The 20,388-nt window shown below is 40.4% G+C and overlaps 1 protein-coding gene across 5 annotated transcripts in view; it reads left to right on the plus strand.

Moving 5' to 3' along the window:
* Positions 1-6,366: 6,366 nt before the first annotated feature.
* Positions 6,367-20,388, plus strand: part of ABCC2 (ATP binding cassette subfamily C member 2) — a 65,146-nt gene continuing 51,124 nt past the window's right edge. For 2 of the 5 annotated variants that reach the window (XM_058697441.1, XM_058697443.1), the window contains exons 1-2: positions 6,369-6,543; positions 8,662-8,835. In XM_058697441.1, the coding sequence (XP_058553424.1) occupies positions 6,511-6,543; positions 8,662-8,835 (207 nt within the window). In that variant the 5' untranslated portion in view covers positions 6,369-6,510. Of the gene's footprint in view, positions 6,544-8,661; positions 8,836-20,388 lie in introns of all 5 variants that reach the window. The other 3 variants (XM_058697442.1, XM_058697440.1, XM_058697444.1) reach the window with 3 other exon arrangements.

Here is a 20,388-nt window from a genome sequence, read left to right on the forward strand (position 1 = left end):
TGAGATTTTTGGAGACCGTTAGGAAGAGATTTGGGAGAGATCATTTTACATAAGACCAGCAGAGGCAAGGCCAGAATCCAGGTTTCCTGACTCCTTCACATCATGCAAGATGTCTTTTTTAGTACAGTCTTTGTGGTTTTTTTAATGTTTATTTATTTATTTTGAGAGAGAAGGAAAGAGAGAGGGAGGGGCAGTGAGAGGGAGATAGAAAGAAGGGCATTGAGAGAGGGAGAGAGAGAATCCTAAGCAGGCTCCATACCTTCACCACAGAGCCCGGTGAGATCATTACCTGAGCTGAAATCAAGAGTCAGACACTCAACTGACTGAGCCACCCAGGTGCCCCTTCAGTACAGTCTTTAAATATCAATGATAACACTAAAGGAGAGAGTTCGCAGAACACCTCTTATGATAGAATAGGAACATCCTGCAAACTTGCACGTATTTGACATATTCAGATCACATCTTCAGGGCACTAGGACAGCTTGATTTAAAGAAATCCTACAGTGCATCCTCAGGTAAAGGGAATCATCACAGTATTTTTGTTTTTTATGTAAATTGCGTATACATTAAATCATAAAATCTTGGAAATCTTCTAGTCAGACCTTCTCCCCAGAGCACGTATCTTTTCTCCAGTGTTCACTACCTCATAAAAGGGTAGAAGGGCATCTGACATTCTTACTATACAGATATGAAACATTGTTCTTCATAAATTATGGGATGTAGAATTATTTTCTTAACCCTTCTGAACCTCAGTTGGTGAAATTGTAATAAAAAATACCTACTTCATAAGATTATTATAAGGACAGGGGCACCTGGGTGGCTCAGTTGGTTGAGTGTCCAACTTTGGCTCAGGTCATGATCTCACGGTTCGTGAGTTCAAGCCCTGTGTCAGACTCTGTTTGATAGCCTGGAGCCTGTTTGGATTCTGTCTCCCTCTTTCTCTGCCCCTCCCCCGCTCACGCTCTTGCTCTCTCTCTCTCTCTCTCTCAAAAAATAAAATAAACATTAAAAGAATGTTTTTAATATTATTATAAGGACTAAAAGAGACAAAACTGTTAGTGTTTAACATAGAAATGTATTCATTATTTAAGAAACCTACATGAGGTTGACATATAATAGATATCCATTAAGCATGAGTTATGTCAGTGCTTGTAAGTCATTGATACAAATATTCAGGTGCTGGAATGATTGCAGACCCCTCTGGCATGCCAGGAAAGATCACCCTTGGGTTACATATTTCTGTTCTTGTTTGAACTACACCTTTTGTGGTTGTCCCACAGTTCTTAGATACTCTTGTTGTTTTTCAGATTAATTTCTCATTGCTTTCCAGTTGTAGCATTCTCTACAGAGAGCTCCTCAAGCTCAGAGATTCTTTCCTGTGCTGTGTCCAGTCTACCAACAAGCCCATTAAAGGCCATCTTCCTTTCCATTACAATGTTTTTTTTATCTCCAGCATTTTGATTCTTTCTTAGAATTTCTATCTCTTTGCTTACATTGCCCATCTGTTCTTGATGTTGTCTAGTTCATCCATTAGAGCCTTTAGCATATTAATCATAGTGGTTTTAAGTTCCTAGTCTGATCATTGCCACCTCCCTGCCATATCTGAGTCTGGTTCTGATGTTTGCTTTATCTCTCCAAACTGTGTTTTTTGCCTTTGAGTATGCCTTGCAATTTTTTCTTGGTAGCTGGACTTGATGTACTGGGTAAAAGGAACTGCTGAAATTGGCCTTTAGTGATGTGGTGACAGGTTGGAGGAGAGGAAGTGTTCTCTGGTCCTATGATTAGGTCTCGGTCTTTTAGTGATCTGGTGCCTCCAGACTGTGAACTTTGCAAGTACCTCTCAGCCTCCTCTCTTAGGTGGAACAAGAAGGCTAGAGTAGGCTGGATTTGGGCATTTCTCTCTCTGCAGGTTGGTTAGGCTCTGAGAAAACCCCAATGGGTTAAGTTCTGGTTAAACAGTTCTTCTGAGAGCAGATCTTGTTAAAAACAGAATGCTCTGGTATATTTCAAATGGCTACTTTTCTTCTCTGCCTGCCAGAAGCAAGATGAGATTTTTCTCCAATATTCACTGTGAGAACCTCCTCAAGCTCCTGAAGGTAAAACTCATAAAAATGTTTATAGGGGGGAGCTCCCCTATCACAGAGTCCCCCTGGATTTTTTTTTTTTTTTTAACCTCTCAGACTTGATGGAGACTTCAGTTGGATTTCAGGCAGAAACTGAGTCATCCAGTGCAGATTTGTGAACAGGGTCCACAAATAAATGAACAACTTCCTGGAGGGATTCACAGAACTGCTTTCTATTGATTTGATTAAAATATTTGATAAAAATGAGCTGGAGTTGCTAATGTGCTACCTTGGCGGTATGGACATGAATGATTGAGAGACAACATTCTACTTACAGGAACGGCTAATGCCCAAACCATCCTGTCATTCGGTGGCTAACAGACTTTGCAGAGACAATGGCAGAATAACAGTTTCACAACAGTTTCACAATGTGACTCCTAGAACAGTCTTCCCCTCCATGCACTTGCCCAAGTGCAGATGTGGGAAGTCAGCCCTAGGTCACTTTCCTGCATTTTCTACTCTAAGTTATCAACTGGGTGATGTCTACAGTAATGACATTTCAGAAAGACTTTGTCTATGTTGTGCTTTGTTGATGGGGGGTGGGAGGGAGGGGAGGGTGGGTGATGGGTATTGAGGAGGGCACCTTTTGGGATGAGCACTGGGTGTTGTATGGAAACCAATTTGACAATAAATTTCATATATTGAAAAAAAAAGCCCTTAATAAATTGTTTACTTACTTAAAAAAGAAAAGTTCTCAAAATAAGATAAAAACAGAGAGGAAGACAAACCATAAGAGACTTAGATACAGAGAACAAACCGAGGGTTGCTGGTGTGGTTTTGGGTGGGGGGATGAGCTAAATGGGTGATGGGCATTAAGGAGGGCACTTGTTGGGATGAGCACTGGGTGTTATATGTAAGTGATGAATCACTAAATTCTATTCCTAAAATTGTTATTACACTCTATGTTAACTAACTTGGATTTAAATTAAAAAACAAACCAAAAAAAAAAAAAAAAAAGGAAAGAAAGAAAAGAAAAACTCAGTGACTCTGTGACTCAGACACTAAGACTCTCTATCAGTTGGTAAATTACAGTTCAGCATTCCCCACCCCAGTAAATTGTGATTCTCTGCATTTGCCTGTCTGCCTGTCTGTCTCTTCAATTTGGGGGACAGCAGTTTGCTCTGTGACCTTACTTCTCTTACTGATCTAAGAAGAATTGTTGATTTTTCAGTCTGTCCAACATTTTACTTGTTAGGATGGGATGGTAACTGCCAAACTCTTTACATGCCAGACCCACCCACTTCTTCTTTCATTTGATAATACATCATATGTTTACCCTATCCGTGTCAGTAAATATCCTAAAACCTAAGCATTTGTTTTGGTGAATATTTAGATCCTCCACCCTCCCTTTTTTTGGCTACTCAAAATGTTTTAAGCACAAATGAGTACAAATTCTGCTTGTTTTAAAACATGATTACAATTTTTATCAGTCACTTTTTGTTCCTCTTATTTGCAGTAGACACCACAGGGAATTTACATTTTATAAGTAGAAAATAATTCTACTCACACCATACCTCTCATTAGGCCCTCTCTTCAGTCTCAATGAACATTTCCAAGCATAGCCAATTTGCTTTCATAACTACTTGCTAGACATGTTCAGTCAATATCCATCTGCTAGAAAGAAGAGGATTGACATCATTGTCAAAGACTAACTCAGACATTTAATTGGATGTCTGTATGCTAGTTTTTTCGTACTTGAGAGAGATTGTCATTACACTATTGTCAACAAAGGCAAAAGCCAGGATTTATAAAAAAGAGAGACAGGAAGAGAGGCAAACACACAGTTTAGGGAGAGTGAGAGTTTATTCCTGATTAAACTAATTGGTTGGAGGGCATCAAAGAGGCCAGTATGGGAAGTCTCGTGTTGAGCAGGCTGTCATCAGGGAACACAGCTGCAGGCATCGATGACTTTTCTGAAAAGCCCTTAGAGTTTGGCCGTGGAGCATGTGTGACAAGTTGTCTAGTGTCTGCCAGTGTGTCCTTAGCATCACCACTTTAGGTGAGCCAGGTTCGTGTTATTTGTTTCTCTCATCAGAATTTCTCATTTCACCTCTTTGGTCAAAGTAGCTCCCAAAGGAATGGATTCAGTCATGAGGATTTCATTCTTTTTTTGACACAATATTTTCAGTTGGATGTCTACTGGGAATAATGGACACATGTCATGTAATCGTTCTGATATTTAACAGTGGAAACAGGCAACAAATCTGAGGACAATCACAAATCCATAAGGAATAAGGAGTGGCTAGCTGACTCAGTAGAGCATGTGACTCTTGATCTTGGAGTTGTGAGTTCAAGCCCCACGCTGAGTATAGAGATTACTCACATAAATAAATAAGAAAAAACATTTTTCTTAAGTCTAAAAAAATCCCCCAAAACAAATCCATTAGAAACACTTGGCACCATGTTTTTATCCAGGTTTTATTTATGGATTTATACATTTATGTGGCAAGTATGGCAATACCATCTAATTACATAAGAATAGTTTAGTATGTGTATATTGAGGAACTAGAAAATGTTTATGGTAAACATAGAAAATTTCTGTCCACATGTATTTGAACACCCCAAGTTCTAAGTCATTCACAGAACTGAATGACTGTCCTAATAAAAGTTACACATCTTTCAGATGCTAATAATTCACAACATACCCACTGGTACTAGTGGTAAATGTTATTATCATTTGTGAGTTTAAGGTAACCAAATGGATAGTTAACCTTAGGCCAGGCATTAAAGTCTACATTAAATATATAGGTATGGGGGCACCTGGATGGCGGCTCAGTCAGTTAAGCATCCGACTTCAGCTCAGGTCATGGGTTCGAGTCTCTAGTCGGGCTCTGTGCTGACAGCTCAGCTTTGGATTCTGTGTCTCCCTCTCTCTCTGCCCACACCCTCTCACACTCTGTCTCTCTCTCTCTCAAAGAATAAATAAATGTTAAAAAAATTAATATATATGTGTATGTATGTATGTATGTATACATTAAAGTATAAATACTCGTTTGTTAATTACTCTCTGTAGATGGTCTGTATATACTCACAGAACAAAGAAGTGTTTTTTTGTGTTAGTGACCAAAATGGTTTCACATGATCCCCCAAATAATGGCATCTGTACTTTAATATGTTGGCAAGCATGTATGGCTGCTGTTAATTTCGGGTACCCTGATTTTACTGTATTATTATTCTTTTTTTTTTCAATATATGAAATTTATTGTCAAATTGGTTTCCATCGGGTACCCTGATTTTAAAAGAGCATTTGCTTTTCTAGGGGAGGGGCTAATGGGGAGTTGTTGTCTACTGGGTATAGAGTTTCAGTTGGGCAAAATTTCCCAATTTCAGTTGGGAAAAGTTCTGGAGAGTGGTTGCACAACAATGTGAATATACTTAACACTCCTGAACTGTATACGCTTAGAAATGGTTGGATGGTAAAATTTCTGTCATGTTTTTTACCACAATACAAAAAGATTGCTTTAAAATATTATTGCGTAATACCTGATAATTATGGGGAAAAAAATCAGAAAATACAGACAAGCAAAAAGAAAATCACGCACAACTCTAACAGCTAAGGTTAACATTTGGTTGCATAACGTATATTTATGTATAGGTTCGCACTGGATATACTATTTTATAACCTGAGTTTTTCAAATAAAGTTTATACTATTTTTAAACTTTTAATTTAAAATCCAGAAGAGTAGGACATTTCTCATTCCTATAAATTCTAAGGCCTTAAAACAGAAGTAAAACTGCATGTTTAAAGATACTTGCCCCTCCATGGACACTTCTCTTTTTAGGTCATATGTCTTCAAGAGAAGGAAAGGCTCCTTCTCTCCTGAGTTGTCTGCCAGCTCTGCTGACATTTTTCTTGTTTTTCTTTTTTTTCAAAAATTTTTAATGTTTATTTTTTATTTGTACTTGAGAGAGAGAGGGGCAGAGAGAGATGGAGACAGTATCTGCAGCAGGCTCCAGGCTCTGGGCTATCAGCACAGAGCCAGACACAGGGCTCAAATTCACAAGCAGGGAGATCATGACCTGAGCCGAAGTTGGACACTCAACCAACTGAGCCACCCAGGCATGCCTCTGCTGACGTTTTCCAGTGATTCCTTTTACATAAGACCATACCTACAGAGGCTTCTGGTTCTTCTGGGGATGGTGAGTCTACCTGCCCCTGGGGCCCCTCAGTCACATGTCTAGCTACTGAGATAATGCAAATAAATATCTGAGCAAGTTAATGAGTAAGCTGTTAGGATGAAAGGTCAGGAAACATGATTTTATCTGGAATGTCAGAATGGGAGATAACATCCCAAACTGCAACTTGAGTCCACCTTCTCTGAGGAAGACTTAATAAGAAACAACAGAGTCACAAAAGAGCCTTCATTCCAGAAGTGCTCCAGGAATCATGCTGGAGAAGTTCTGCAACTCTACATTTTGGGTGAGAAATACTACTTTTCTTCACTGTTGACTCTTCTCAGACTCAGAACAAATAGTAGATGAACCTCAAGTGGCTACCAATAAGAACCAGAAAAGTTAGATGTGCAGGTGGTCTAAACCTCAGGATTTGGTTTTGTTTCTTCTAGGGTTTGTTTGTTTTTTTTTTTTAAGAGAAGATAAGTCATAATATCTCCAGAGGACATTCTATGTGGGAGAGGTAACATATTCTCTAACATAAGTTTATTATATCCTAGACTTTTTTTTTTATTTTGAAAATTTTCTTAATCTTTATCTTATTTTTGGCAGAGAGAGAGACAGAACATGAGCAGGGGAGGGGCAAAGAGAGAGAGGGAAACACAGAATCTGAAGCAGGCTCCAGGCTCCAAGCTGTCAGCACAAAGCCTGATGTGGGGCTCGAACTCACAAACCATGAGATCATGGCCTCAGCCGAAGTCAGACGCTTAACCGGCTGAGCTACCCAGGTGCCCCTCCTAGGCTCTTTTCTCAAACTAGCTAGCTGCAAAATCATCTTCTCTAAAGAGAAATAGGGAAAAGACTTCCAATCTCAACAATATTAGGAGGGAAAGTTGTGGGGTTTGTGGGGTGAGAGGAAGAAGAGGAGACCATGGTTGAGTTTTGTCAAGGCATGCTGAGGTTGAAGTGATAGCTATATGTTCTAGAGGACCTGGCAGTTAGGGGTGTGGAGTGGAAGTTGAGGCCAGGGATGCAGATTTGGGTGTCACGAGCACCAAGACCATTTTGGAACCATTAGAGCAGAGAATTTCAAGGCAGACAGGGTGAGCAATAGTTACTAAATGGCTTAGTGGAATAGAAAATGAGAAGGAACCTAGGATTTAATGATTCTGTGAAAGTGTGGTCTTCAAATGCCTAGCACAGGACCAGAATCACATGGAGGGCTTGTTAAAATAGTTTAAATATCTTAGGTTATTCTTCTGAATTCTAAAGTTAGAATCTCTTGGTGGAGAGATAAGAAGAGTAAGAATGAGATAGCAGAGTTAGCATTCCCATCTTAGAAAGAACCTGGGCCCCAAGGGCCTCAGGCTAGGACCTCCACGCCACAGGCAGGTGGGGCTTAATAGGCCCCAGGATCTCAGCAGGCCATCTTTTTTTTTTTTTTAATATTTATTTCTTTTTGAGAGACAGAGAGAGAGAGAGAGAGAGGGGGGGGGGGGATGGGCAGAGAGAGAGGGAGACAGAGGATCCAAAGCAGGCTACACGCTGACAGTGGTGAGGCTGATGCCGGGTTTGAACTCATGAACTGTGAGATCATGACCTGAGCCCAAGTCAGGTACTCAACCGACTGAACCACCCAGGTGCCCCTCAGCAGGGCATCTTTGGAGAATTCTGAGAATATCTGACAGAGCTCTTGGTCAGGGCACCTCAATGTTTTCTTTAAAGAGTCTGTGCAAACAACTATACAAAAACAATTTGAAAATATTTATAAGGAGAGAAAAATTACCCCTTACAAGACTGAGAAATAAGAACTGGTGTTCCCACCCTCACTTCCCAAGACACTTCTACCTATTACAGAAAGTAAAGACTACAGACCTGCTGGGAACGAGCCTCCCATCCGATAGTGCCTTTGCAGCTCCTGTGCCAACAATCCCCTCAGGTTCCGATCACTATAAGCCCCTCTGGCTCAAAGGAGGCTAAATGTCATAGTGTGACTAAAGCATCCTGCTGGCTGCATGTTGGAACATCTGTCAGGGAGCTTAATCAGTGCTAAAAAGTAGAAGAAGAACAAGTTTCTATATCCCAGGGAACTGTTTGAATTGAGGAACTGTCCATTCCTCTTCTTCCCGCAACCTGGCAAATGCACTAGTGAAGTTTCCTTAGAAGAGCTGGTGGAGAAATTCGCCTAGAAAGAAAGGCTTTTTAAGGTTGGGTTGGCCAGAAAAGTCACTGTCATTAAATGTTGAAGCTATATCAATGGAAATAAATAGGAAAATGCAGCTAGTTAAAGGGTCAGGCCAGATACGGATGTAGAACTGAGTTAAAATTGTTTGGAAACGGGTCGGAGGGGAGGGTGGTCTCGCACTGGTTTTCTGTCTTCAAAACATGAGTATATTCCACAATCCTTCCGTTTTTGGTCCCCCAGAATTCTTCATTCCTGGATAGCCCAGAAGCAGACCTGCCACTTTGTTTTGAGCAAACTGTTCTGGTGTGGATTCCCTTGGGTTTCCTTTGGCTCCTGGCCCCTTGGCAGCTTCTTCATGTATACAGAACCAAGATCAACAGATCATCTATCACCAAACTCTATCTTGCTAAGCAGGTATGGGAACTCCACTATTTTCGAACTAATTACTTGGTGCACAATAGAGACATTTTGTTGGTGGTTAAAGTGTCTTCTTCCCTATTTTTAGCCAGCTTTCTTGAGACAGGTGCTCACTGGCCCCTTGCCATATTTCTTAGTTAAGGTGACTTTAATTTTTACGCAATGATAGTGACTCTTAAATCTTATTGATATCAGACTCTTTAAACACCAACGATGAGTAATCAATCAGGCTAATAGTTATTTTTAATATTTGAGAAACAAATACTGGATGACCTGTCTTGAGGCTATTCTAATAAATCAGGAGACTACAATTCAGTTGGCACCTACAATGAAGTGGAAATAAAACGTGTCCTCTGCACAGTTCAGGCAATCCAACCATCACTCATCTCCCATAACTTGGGTCTGAAATAAGGCTTCCATTTTCCCAAAGTCTTCCGTGAGTCTGGACAGTCACTGACAGTAGAGTGAGGTAGGGTGAGTGCTCACAGGCACATACCCGAGTAGGGAAATATGGAAGGAACAGGAGCTGCGGGAGAGAATCCAGCAAGAACTAGGGGAGAAGCCCCTCAGCCAATGGCACTGATTAATGCAGAAAGGGTCTTGTGGGAACCGAGACATTCAACTGAGGTTGCAAAGTCAACTCACAGGGTATTATGCTAAATGAAATTAGTCAGAGAAAGACAAAGATCATATGACTTCACTCATATGTGGAATTGAAGATACAAAACAGATGAACATAGGAGAAGGAAAGCAAAAATAATACAAAAACAGGGAGGGGGACAAAACATAACAGACTCTTAAATGCAGAGAACAAACTGAGGATTGCTGGAGGGGCTGTGGGTAAGGGGATGGGCTAAATGGGCAAGAGGCATTAAGGAGGACACTTGCTGGGATGAGCACTGGGTGTTGTACCTAGGTGATGAATCACTGGATTCTACTCCTGAAATCATTATTGCACTATATACTAACTAACTTGGATGTAAATTTAAAAATTTTTTAAACGATTTTAAAAAAAGAAGAAAAAAAGCCACCTCATAAAATCCACCATCTGCTTTTTTCACTAGTTTGTTATTGTTTGTTTGTTTGTTTGTTTGTTTTTCCCTATCTGTCCTGATCCTTAAACAAGGTTTTTAAAATGCCAATTAGATTTAATGTTCTATGAGCACACATACCAATGACATCAGATTACCTGGAATCTACAAGGAAGAAAGGAACTTGGCCAACCGAAATGGGATTTTTTTTGACTCTCCAAGGCAGGGGCTGGTGGTGAGTTTTGTTAGACTCTGGATAGGAACGAACAGTCCCCAAGAGTGGGGGCAAGGTTGCTGTCCTCTTTGCTGACTCAAGTGCCAAGCACAGCTTAGCACTCAGTATGAATTTGTTGAATGTTAATATTAAATGCAGTCTAGAAGTAGGGATCAAATCAAGAATGTGTTAGATTCTGAACATTGAATAATACGCTTTAATAACCTTGAAAATAAGTCAGAGCTTTTTGTTAGAAAATCAGTCAACTGTCTTTTTATTGGGCTTCCAAGATAAGGCTGGGTAATGAGTAAATCAGCACCCTATCCTAGTTATATTTGTTAGTTAATGTTTAAAAACAGCTTTATTGAAATGTAATTCACAACCATACAATTTACCCACTTAAATGCTATTTTTAAAGCATATTTATATGTGTAACCATCACCACAATCAATTTTAGAACAGAAAGAAACCCCTATCTCCCCATCCTCCTTAGCCCAAGCAACCACTAACCATTTGCTGTCTCTATATTTTCCCTATTTTAGACATTTCATATAAATGGAATCTTAAAATAATATGTGGTCTTCTATGATGGCTTCTTTCAGTTAGCACAAGGTTTTCACGGTTCACTCATATTGTAGCATGTATGAGTGCATCATCCCTTTATATGACTGAATAATATTCCATTATACGGGTATACGGGTATACAGGTACATCACATTTTGCTAACTTTTATAAATATAAATCCCTATAGAGGAAAAGAAAATCAGTGTATTACTTTTTTTTTTTTTTCTGTAGGTAATAATTCACTTACCCTTGCTCATAGTCTCAGGAGTTCCATTCACAATTTATACTTTCCTTTTTTGTCCTCTACCCTGAGAGTGACAAGTACAAATTAGATTCCTCTTGAAAATTTCAAAATAACTGGTCTCTTCTCTGAACAGTCGAAGTATAATTCCTCACACAGTAAAACTTTACTTCTTCTATGAGAACCTTCTTCTTGGCTCATTCCTCAACTTGATTTTATTTCTCCATTTCCTCTTCCACCTGCTTTTGGGCTATTTCTTTCTGACTTTCCTGAACTGTCTGCACTTGTCTGAAATAAGTCAGATTGCTTGACCAGGGTGAGAGATTCTACACATTTATTTGCTTGCTTAAATGTGCATTCTTACTGAAAGGACCTGATGCACAGTAGGTAATTGAATGAACTGAATTACAAAATCAATGAGTGAATGAGCTCATATTCAGACCCAGGGAAACAAAAGAGGAATTTGGTTCTGGAGTTTGTGGAAATTCTGAGGTCAAAGCAAGATGTGCAGCAACAGCAAAAATAAACTTGGTGTTGACCCAGTGAAACATGGAAATCATCTTTAAGTGATTGCATAATATAGCATAGAAGATTGCCAGGCTTGTTCTGAAAAGTTTCAGAGAGCAGGATCAAGACTAAGTGGGTGGAGGTTATTCCAGGGAAGCCCACTTTGGCTAAATATATTAAAGGACTTTCTAATAATACTAACTTTCTGAAAATAGAATAGACTGCTGGGAGTTATATTCCCTGAAAATACTGACACTGAAGTTAGACACTTATCTTCCAGGGAGGTGGTAGAAATAGACATGTATAATGAATAGGAGATTAAACCAGAGTGCTTGTCATTCGTAAAGCTCTGGGAAAAGGAGGACCTTGCAAAGATGGAGAGATATTAAATATGGCCAGACTACTCTCCTTTTCTTTCTTTCTTTGTTTTTAATACTAGTGAGATTGTGTCTCTTTAAAGTTTAGTAAACTCCATGTGTGCTTGAAGCTCCTCCAATAAATCAGAGATCAGGGACAAAGACCACTTAAGGCCATGGTAATCATTATAAACAATTATAATATTTCCCTGATCCTATTTAGTAAAAGTGTGCGTGTACTTCTGATTATAAAAACAATGCATGGCTATTGTAGAAGGTTTGAGAGAAATAGGAAGAAAATTAAATCTATTTATAATTGTTATCACTCCTATTAACTCCTATTATACTCCTATTAACATTTGGTATGTTTCCTGCCACTCTCTTAAAAAAAAAAAATGAAAAGCAGAAGTCTCTTTCTCACCCCTCTACCCTCCAGTATCATTCTCTAGAGGCCTTCATTTAAAGGCCATATTTCGATGGTTATCTCCATATCGCAAATTATGTGTTTATACCTGTATTTCTTGATTTATCACCTTCAAAAAAGATCCATTTCTGTCCTCTGTGAAAGACAAGGAATTTGGTTAACTGACCCTACCTTCAGCTTCCTTTTTCTTCTTCTTCCATTTCTCTCAGTCTTCTCATTTCGTATGACTGTTTTCAGTTTTTCTGTTGGTTACCTTCATTCCTAAAAATAATCTGCCATCAATTTTAGATTCTACATCTTGATGCCCCTTTTGTGTAAAATGAGAGAATTAGAAATTAGAAATTAGAAATTTCTTGGATATGGAAAACATCCTCAAATGAAATTTTCAGAGAACAACTCTCCTTGCTTTCTGACCTTGTTCTTCTGGATATGGAATGCTAGCTTCAAAACAATTAAAAAAAAAAAAACTCTGAAGATGTTGCTATATTTTCCCCAACATCCTGTGCTACTGAGATAGAATTCTTCTCATTTCTTGTTATCCTCTCTAGAAGCTTTTATCCTCTTTATTCTTTATGTCCTGAAATTTCATGAGTCTGTTTACATGGGTCTTTTTTCATTCAGTGGGTCCTACACTTTCAATCTAAAGACTCGTGTCTTTCTTATCTCAGAGAAATTTTCATACATTACTTCTTTCATTTCCTTTCCTCCAATTTTGAAATTCCATCTTTTCAGAACTATTTTTAGGTGGATTTTGAACACTGCATTGATTTTCCTTCTCAACTTCTCTCTCTCTTTTTAAATTTCTTTTTCTTGCTTCACCTAAGTTCTTTTTAAATGTTTATTTTTTTTATTTTTTTTTTAACATTTATTTACTTTTGAGACAGAGAGAGACAGAGCATGAATGGCGGAGGGTCAGAGAGAGGGAGACACAGAATCTGAAACAGGCTCCAGGCTCTGAGCTGTCAGCACAGAGCCCGATGTGGGGCTCGAACTCACGGACCGCGAGATCATGACCTGAGCCGAAGTCGGCCGCTTAACCGACTGAGCCACCCAGGCGCCCCGCTTCACCTAAGTTCTAAGATATTCCCCAGTTTTTTCTTCCAGTCATCGTAACGAGCCTTTATTTTCACAATCATAGGTTTGGTTTCTAAGAATTGTTCTTAATTTCTGAATATACTTTTTTTTAATGTTTTTTTTTTTTTTTTTTTTTTTTTTTGAGAGAGAGAGAGAGAGCAGGGGAGGGGCAGAGAGAGACAGAGACACAGAATCTGAAGCAGGCTCCAGGCTCTGAGCTATCAGCACAGAGCCCGACGCGGGGCTTTAACTCATGAGCTGTGAGCTCATGACCTGAGCCAAAGTCAGATGCCCAACCAACTGAGCCACCCAGGCACCCCTACCTTTTTTTTTTTTTTAAACATCAACCTATTAATGGATGCACTGTATTCTCAAATCTCTTAGTACATTAATTTCAAAATAATTTAAAATCATTTTCTCTTCACTTAATAATTTGTTTTATCCCAGAATCAGTTGTTCTGTTTAATTATCTTGGCTATCTTCTTTGCTGGTATTGGCTTTTCTCAACTTTCTTATGGCTATTAGCATTCTTTGTTGCAATTATAAGTGAGGGACTAAGTTAATGAATATATGTGGCTGGAGTAGGTCCCTCTGCCGTTATGTAAGTCAGCTTCCCCAGCTGTCCCTTCTTGAGGGCAGGACTGCCTCTGAGTCTGAGTCAACTGGACAACTGTGTGGACCTACTGGCTTCTCCCAAGAGCAGTAGCCTGTGCTGTACCAAATGAAGACTGTTTTACTCTGGGGCACCAAGACACATACTATCTTGCTACCCCTCCTCAGGAAAAGCATTCCGTTTTTTTTGTTTTGTTTTTTAATGTTTATTCAGTTTTAGAGAGAGAGAGAGAGCACGTGCGCACCAGCACGCAAGTTGGGGAGAGGCAGAGAGAGAGAGGGCAACACAGAATCCAAAGAAGACTCCAGGCTCTGAGCTGTTGGCACAGAGCCCGACTTGGGACTCGAAGTCATGCACCAGAGATCATGCCCTGAGCCGAAGTCCAATGCTTAACCAACTGAGCCACCCAGGCGCCGCCCCCCCCCCCCCCCACTTCTTTTTCATTTTTGTTTTTAAGCATTCCATTTCTTTGGAGAGTACATCTGTTTTAGCTTGCTTAGGAGTAGTGGTGGCATGTGGGGAAATAGGTTCTGCTTATATAAATGGGTTAGAAAAAAAAGCTTAGGACAGAAAGCTGCTACCACGTGGTAAAAGCATCCCAGGTTAGCTAGTGAGATGTTGTAATGGAAGCATGAGTAACTTGTTATAACACCTGCAGGAAGTTACTTTCCATTGAACACCAATATACTATTGTACTTTGATCACAAACCACTTGCCGCCTGCCCCCTGACCCTTTGCTTCTTACACACACAAGTTAACGATTACTGTCTGATTGTTCTCTCCACTTTCACGTGTGTAAGATCTTGTTTTCTTCACGTTCACCATGTGGGTAATATCTTGTGAGCTCAATTAATACAGAGATGAAACCCCTGTTTGGGATTCTTGTCTCCTCCCCCCACCTCCAACCCCTCTCGTATTCAGTTCTGCGTCTGCTCTCTCGCTGGACAAGAAAGAACTCCAGACTCAGCCTGCAACAGTGGCAAATACAGTTGTCAGTGGATTTGTGATGATTTGCAAGTGGGGGAAAGAAGGACATGCCTGGCGTAACTGTACCAGTTCTGTACACAGAACTTCAATTAGGACTGTCATTTCTGTCCTTTTTCCCAGTCTTACTCTAGGCAGAGGCTGACTATAGAGAATAGATTTCTATCAGTGGGAGACTCACCTGTGAGTTGCACCTGTTAGCTTAAAAAATAAGGAATTTATGGGGCGCCTGGGTGGCGCAGTCGGTTAGGCGTCCGACTTCAGCCAGGTCACGATCTCGCGGTCCGTGAGTTCGAGCCCCGCGTCAGGCTCTGGGCTGATGGCTCGGAGCCTGGAGCCTGTTTCTGATTCTGTGTCTCCCTCTCTCTCTGCCCCTCCCCCGTTCATGCTCTGTCTCTCTCTGTCCCAAAAATAAATAAAAAATGTTAAAAAAAAAAATTAAAAAAAAAAATAAGGAATTTATTATCTTACAGAACAGGAAGACCAGAGGTAGTGCAGCTCCAGGATTTATTACTTTAGAGACTCAGCAACCTCAGCAGATGGCTGATTATTTTCATCTTTTTTCTGATTGCCTCAGCTTGTCGAACCAATTATCAAGCTAGCATGTGATTACAGGATGGCTGCAGCAGCTCCAGGTATCACACCCTCCAGTCAGTGTCCAGAGGCAGATAAAGAGATCAGATGCCCCTATGTGTCACTTAAAAAAATTAGCTTTATTAACATATAGTCTACATACCATAAAACACACCTGTTTCAAGTATACACTTCAGTGGTTTTTAGAAGACTCACAAAATTGTGTGCCCATCACTACTGTCTAGTTCCAGAATAGCTTCATCACTCCAAGAGATCCAGGACAAATGAAGCAGTAACAATCCATTCCCTTCCCCTCCCTCCCCTGTCCCCTCTCCCCTGGCAACTACTAATCAATTTTCTATGAAGTTGCCTATTCAGAACATTTTATAGACATGGAATTATACAATATGTAGCCTTTAGCACCTGACCTATTTAACTTGCAAAATGTTTTCAAAATTTATACATGCTATAGCATGAGTCAGTAATTCACTCCTTTTTTATTGTTATTATTATAGGAAAATACATAGAACGTGAAGTTGACCATTTCAACCAATTTAAAGTGTAAGATACAGTAGCATTAAATACATTCACAGTGTTGTGCAACTATCACCACTCTTCAGTTCCAGGACTTTCCATCACCCCAAGTGGAAACTTTGTACCATTAAACAGTCACCCCACTCTGTCCTACTCCCCTTATCCCCTGGAAACTGCAAAGTTGCTTTCTGTCTCTATTTATGCCTAGTCTAGATATTTCCTATATAAATGCAGTCATACAATATATAGCATTTTGTGTCTGGCTTTTTTCATTTAGCATTATGTTTTCAAGGTTCATCCATGTTATACACCTATCAATACTTCATTCCTTTGTATGGCCAAATAATATACCATTGGATAGATTTCCTATATTGTGTTTATTTGTGGCGGACATAGGTCTTCAATTTTGTTAGGTATATACTTAAGAGTCGAACTGCTAACATATGGTAGCCCTATGTTTGATATTTTGAGGAAATGACAAACTGTCTTGCAAAGTGGCTGCATCCTTAAACATTCCTGCCAGCAATGTGCGAGGGTTCTAATACTCATCCTCACCAATAATTGTTACTGTTCATCTTTTCAGTTATAGATATCAGAGTAGGTGTGAAGTGGTATTTTACTGTGGTTTTGATTTGCATTTCCCTAATGATTAATAATGTTGAGCATCTTTTCATATGCTTTTTGGCCATTTGTATACCTTCTTAGGAAATAAAAAATTCTTTAAATCCTTTGCCTATTTTTTAATTGAGTTCTGTATGTTTTGTTGCTGTTGTTGTTGAGTTGTAAAGAGTTCTTTATATATTCTGGATCTATGTATCACATTTATCACTGAGGGAAAAAAACTTCCCCAGAGCCCCCACAAACTAGCCCCCACAAGCTGTTCCCCAGTTCTCTTTGGCCAGAATTGTGTTGCAAGCCCACGGCCAAAGCAATTACAGGCCAGGAGAATGGGACCAACATGATTGGTTTTAACTCATCTCATAGGGTTGGAAATGGGTCCAGCTTCCAACAGAGCTTCCAATTGTTTGAGTAGGCAATTTACCAGTCAGGCCCAAATGGGAAACAGGTGGCTGAGGGAAAAAAAGGATCACGTGAGAAGATTGTATCTAAAAGGGGACCTGGAGCTTAGTGGCCAACTGTTACCACTCTAGGCTTGTAGGGGCAAGAACAGAGGGTGAATCCCGGACAGACAGAAGGTACAAACACAGCAACCAGTAATGTCTGCATCAGGCTCCTCTTTCACTGCTGCCTTTTCTTACATGTTTTGGGCCATGGTTTTCTCTGCTCTTTTTCTTGTCACTATTGACATGTTTGCTTTTTGTCTTCTAGAACTTTTCTGGTCTACTGAGCTTACCCTTCTCCATTCATATTCTCAGTGCTGTTACGGATTTATTACGTGGTAATAAAGCAGATCAATGGAATGGAGAAGGATGGGAGATAAATATACTAAATCTGGTATCTTGAACTGGAAATTCCTGTCGTGTGTGTGTGTATTATTTTTTTAAACAATACATATTTATTTTTTCACATTCTAGAGGATAAAAGTCTGAAATCAAGGTGTTGATAATGTTGGTTCCTTCTGGAAGCTCTGAGGAAGAGTCTATCCCATGCCTCTCCCCTAACTTCTGGGGACTGCCAGAAATCCCTGGCATTCTTTGACTTATAGCTTCGTGACTCCATTCTCTGCCTGTGTCTTCCATGCCTATGTGTCTTCTCCCATTCTCTTGTAAGACCGACATTTGTCATTGGACTTAAGGCTTACTCTAATTCAGGATGATCTCATCTCAAGATCCCAAACTTGATTACATATTATGCATATTTTTAAAACATAATTAAGCTCATTGCATATGCAATTTCATAATCTATGCTTTTTGCTTAAGATGATATAAAAAGAATTTCCCATTGTTATTAACGTTATTCTTAATTTTGGTGACTACTGTAGGAATGCTTACAACACTGACTCCATCTTTGGTCCTTCACCTTGGGCTCGTCTCTGGTGCACAGGTGGCACCACTTTAGATAACTACACTGTGACCTCACCATCATGCCCCTCACTCCATAAGAGCTGGGGATTAAGGTCCAGGTAGTTGCAGAGCACGGGGAGGGCGGTGGTAGAGAAGAGCTGCGTACCGCCCTGGGTCATCAGCTGGCGCCCGCCTGCTAGTCCCTGTCTGTAAGTGATTACCCTGAACGAAATTCTGTGTGAATGGTATAGAGTCGCTTCCTTTGCTTTTGGGTATTAAAGTGCCTTTTCAGGCTGAAGGATGCACTACTGACCCTCTTCCACCCGCTGACGATTGGTGTGGTTTGCAGGATACTGGAAATGACCCCAGCGTGGGTAAAGGGGCTGTGCCAGGGGAAAGCCTGTCCTCAGGGGAACCCCAGGTTGGCCAGCTACCTCCATGTGAAGAGCCTTGGCCAGGTTTTTTGAGCATTTTGGATCAGCATGTGAGTATGGGGCTGTCCTGAAAACGCCCCAGGGATTGTCAGATATCCTGTTTGCAATGGTGGGGAAAGGAAACAGAGACAGTGAACGAGCTATTTTGGTGGTAGCTTGGCAGTTGATCTGTGCTTTGTGATAGGCCACAGACTGGGAATTAGGAATAAGGAAGAGAATTGGAACAGACCAGAGAAGCGTTGGCTTTGGAAAAGGATGAATGAGCCGCGTTTTCCTCTAATGCAGACATTAGGTCTGCAAGATTTCAGGGTTAGGAGTAAGGGTTAGAAATAAGATGGCAAAGATGCATGGGCACAGACCACGGTGTACCCAAGTGAGAGCTACTCTGTCTCAAGAGACTTGTGCCCCCAAAGCATGGGATCCCTGGGGTGATGACTTCTCTGGCAAGGAAGGTGTTATCATGGAAAAGGAAAAGGATTTACGGGCAAGCCCTCTGATTCAAACAAAGACCTAGGCCACTCTTGAGCCTGGGGATGATGGAGAAGGAATTCCTACTAGTCAGAGAGTGGCTATTAGGGCATATTCTGCAAGTGAATTAGTGGAGCTAATGATCTGCTTTAAGCAAAAGTGGGCATGTTGCGACTGTGAGATATTGGGGGACAAGAGACCCCTGGGAGCATGGTACAGGACTTTAGTATCTGCCCCTATGATTAATCAACCCAGTGCTATAGTAGCTGCTATGGTGGCTGGCTTAAGTGAAGCTAGAAGAATCTGTCATAAGGGAAATCAGTTATTTGTAGAAGTTCAATAAGAATCTGTTTTCTGGGGCACCTGGGTGGCTCAGTCAGTTAAGCATCCGACTCTTGATTTTGGCTCATGTGGTGATCTCTTGGTTTGTGGTATTGAGCCCCAAGTGGGGCTCCATGCTGAGAGCACAGAACCTGCTTGGGATTCATTCATTCATTCATTCATTCTCTCTCTCTCTCCTCCCCCCAAAAAGAAAATCTTTTTTCCTTGTAACATGGCACCATTGGAAACATTTAGTTGTATTATCAAGGCCTTGACTGGAATGTCCTATTTGAGAGAGACATGCATAGACTCCAATATGACCAGACAGCTTTAAGGAACTAAGGTTGATTTTTATGGAGCCAATGAATGCCTGTTGGGAAAAAATTGGCCTGGTACCTTGTTTACAGGGTTCCTGGGAGCCTTACCAGGTAAGGAAGAAAGGTCACTTCCTAGCAGGTTCATGATATTTTGGGGGCCTCAAGAAGAGGAAGTAACCCAAATCCATAGGTATTGCAGGGGAGTCTAATAGCAAGTATCTTAGCCTTGAAAGGCTGTTAACGGCTCAACCTGAAATTCCTTATGAAAAGTTCCAGCAAACCAGATTTAAAAGAACTTAAATGGCCAGCCACTATTCTTGCTGCACTTATGTAAACAGGCCAAGTTTGTTAAAACCGGACTTGTTCTATAAACAAGTTAGTCTTAATTGGCTACATTTGACGGTGATTTCGGAAAGGAAAAAAAATGTTTCAGTAACAAACCTTTATGGTTAGATTCCTTTATGGTATTACCTTTATGGTATTAGATTCTAGTTCTGATTAATTGTCCTTGAATATTTATTGTTTACCTGTAAAACTAGCCTGGATCATGAATTCTTCTGGTTTTCTTGTATATCTGGTTAATTATCTACCTGGTTGTTTACACACTGTGGGCCTGACTTTGAAAGCCCACCTGCAGGACCACCTCCTGAAATAAGACCACTCACTGTTTAACTGAACTGACCTAATTGACCTTGTTATGAAATGTAGAATAAGATGCTAGGCACAGAGCCCAATGCGGGCTCAAACCCATGAACCCTGAGATCATGACCTGAGCCAAAATCAAGTTGGATGCTTAACCGGCTGAGCCACCCAGATACCCCAGAATCTGTTTGCTTTTCAGTGACTACTAACAATGCTGTTACTTGGGTGTCCCATAACTTATGTGCCCCATGTGATAGAAATCTAGGTGGTTTTTAACCTGCTGTCATAA

This window comes from Neofelis nebulosa, chromosome 13 (assembly GCF_028018385.1).
Source record: "Neofelis nebulosa isolate mNeoNeb1 chromosome 13, mNeoNeb1.pri, whole genome shotgun sequence".
Lineage (NCBI taxonomy): Eukaryota > Metazoa > Chordata > Mammalia > Carnivora > Felidae > Neofelis > Neofelis nebulosa.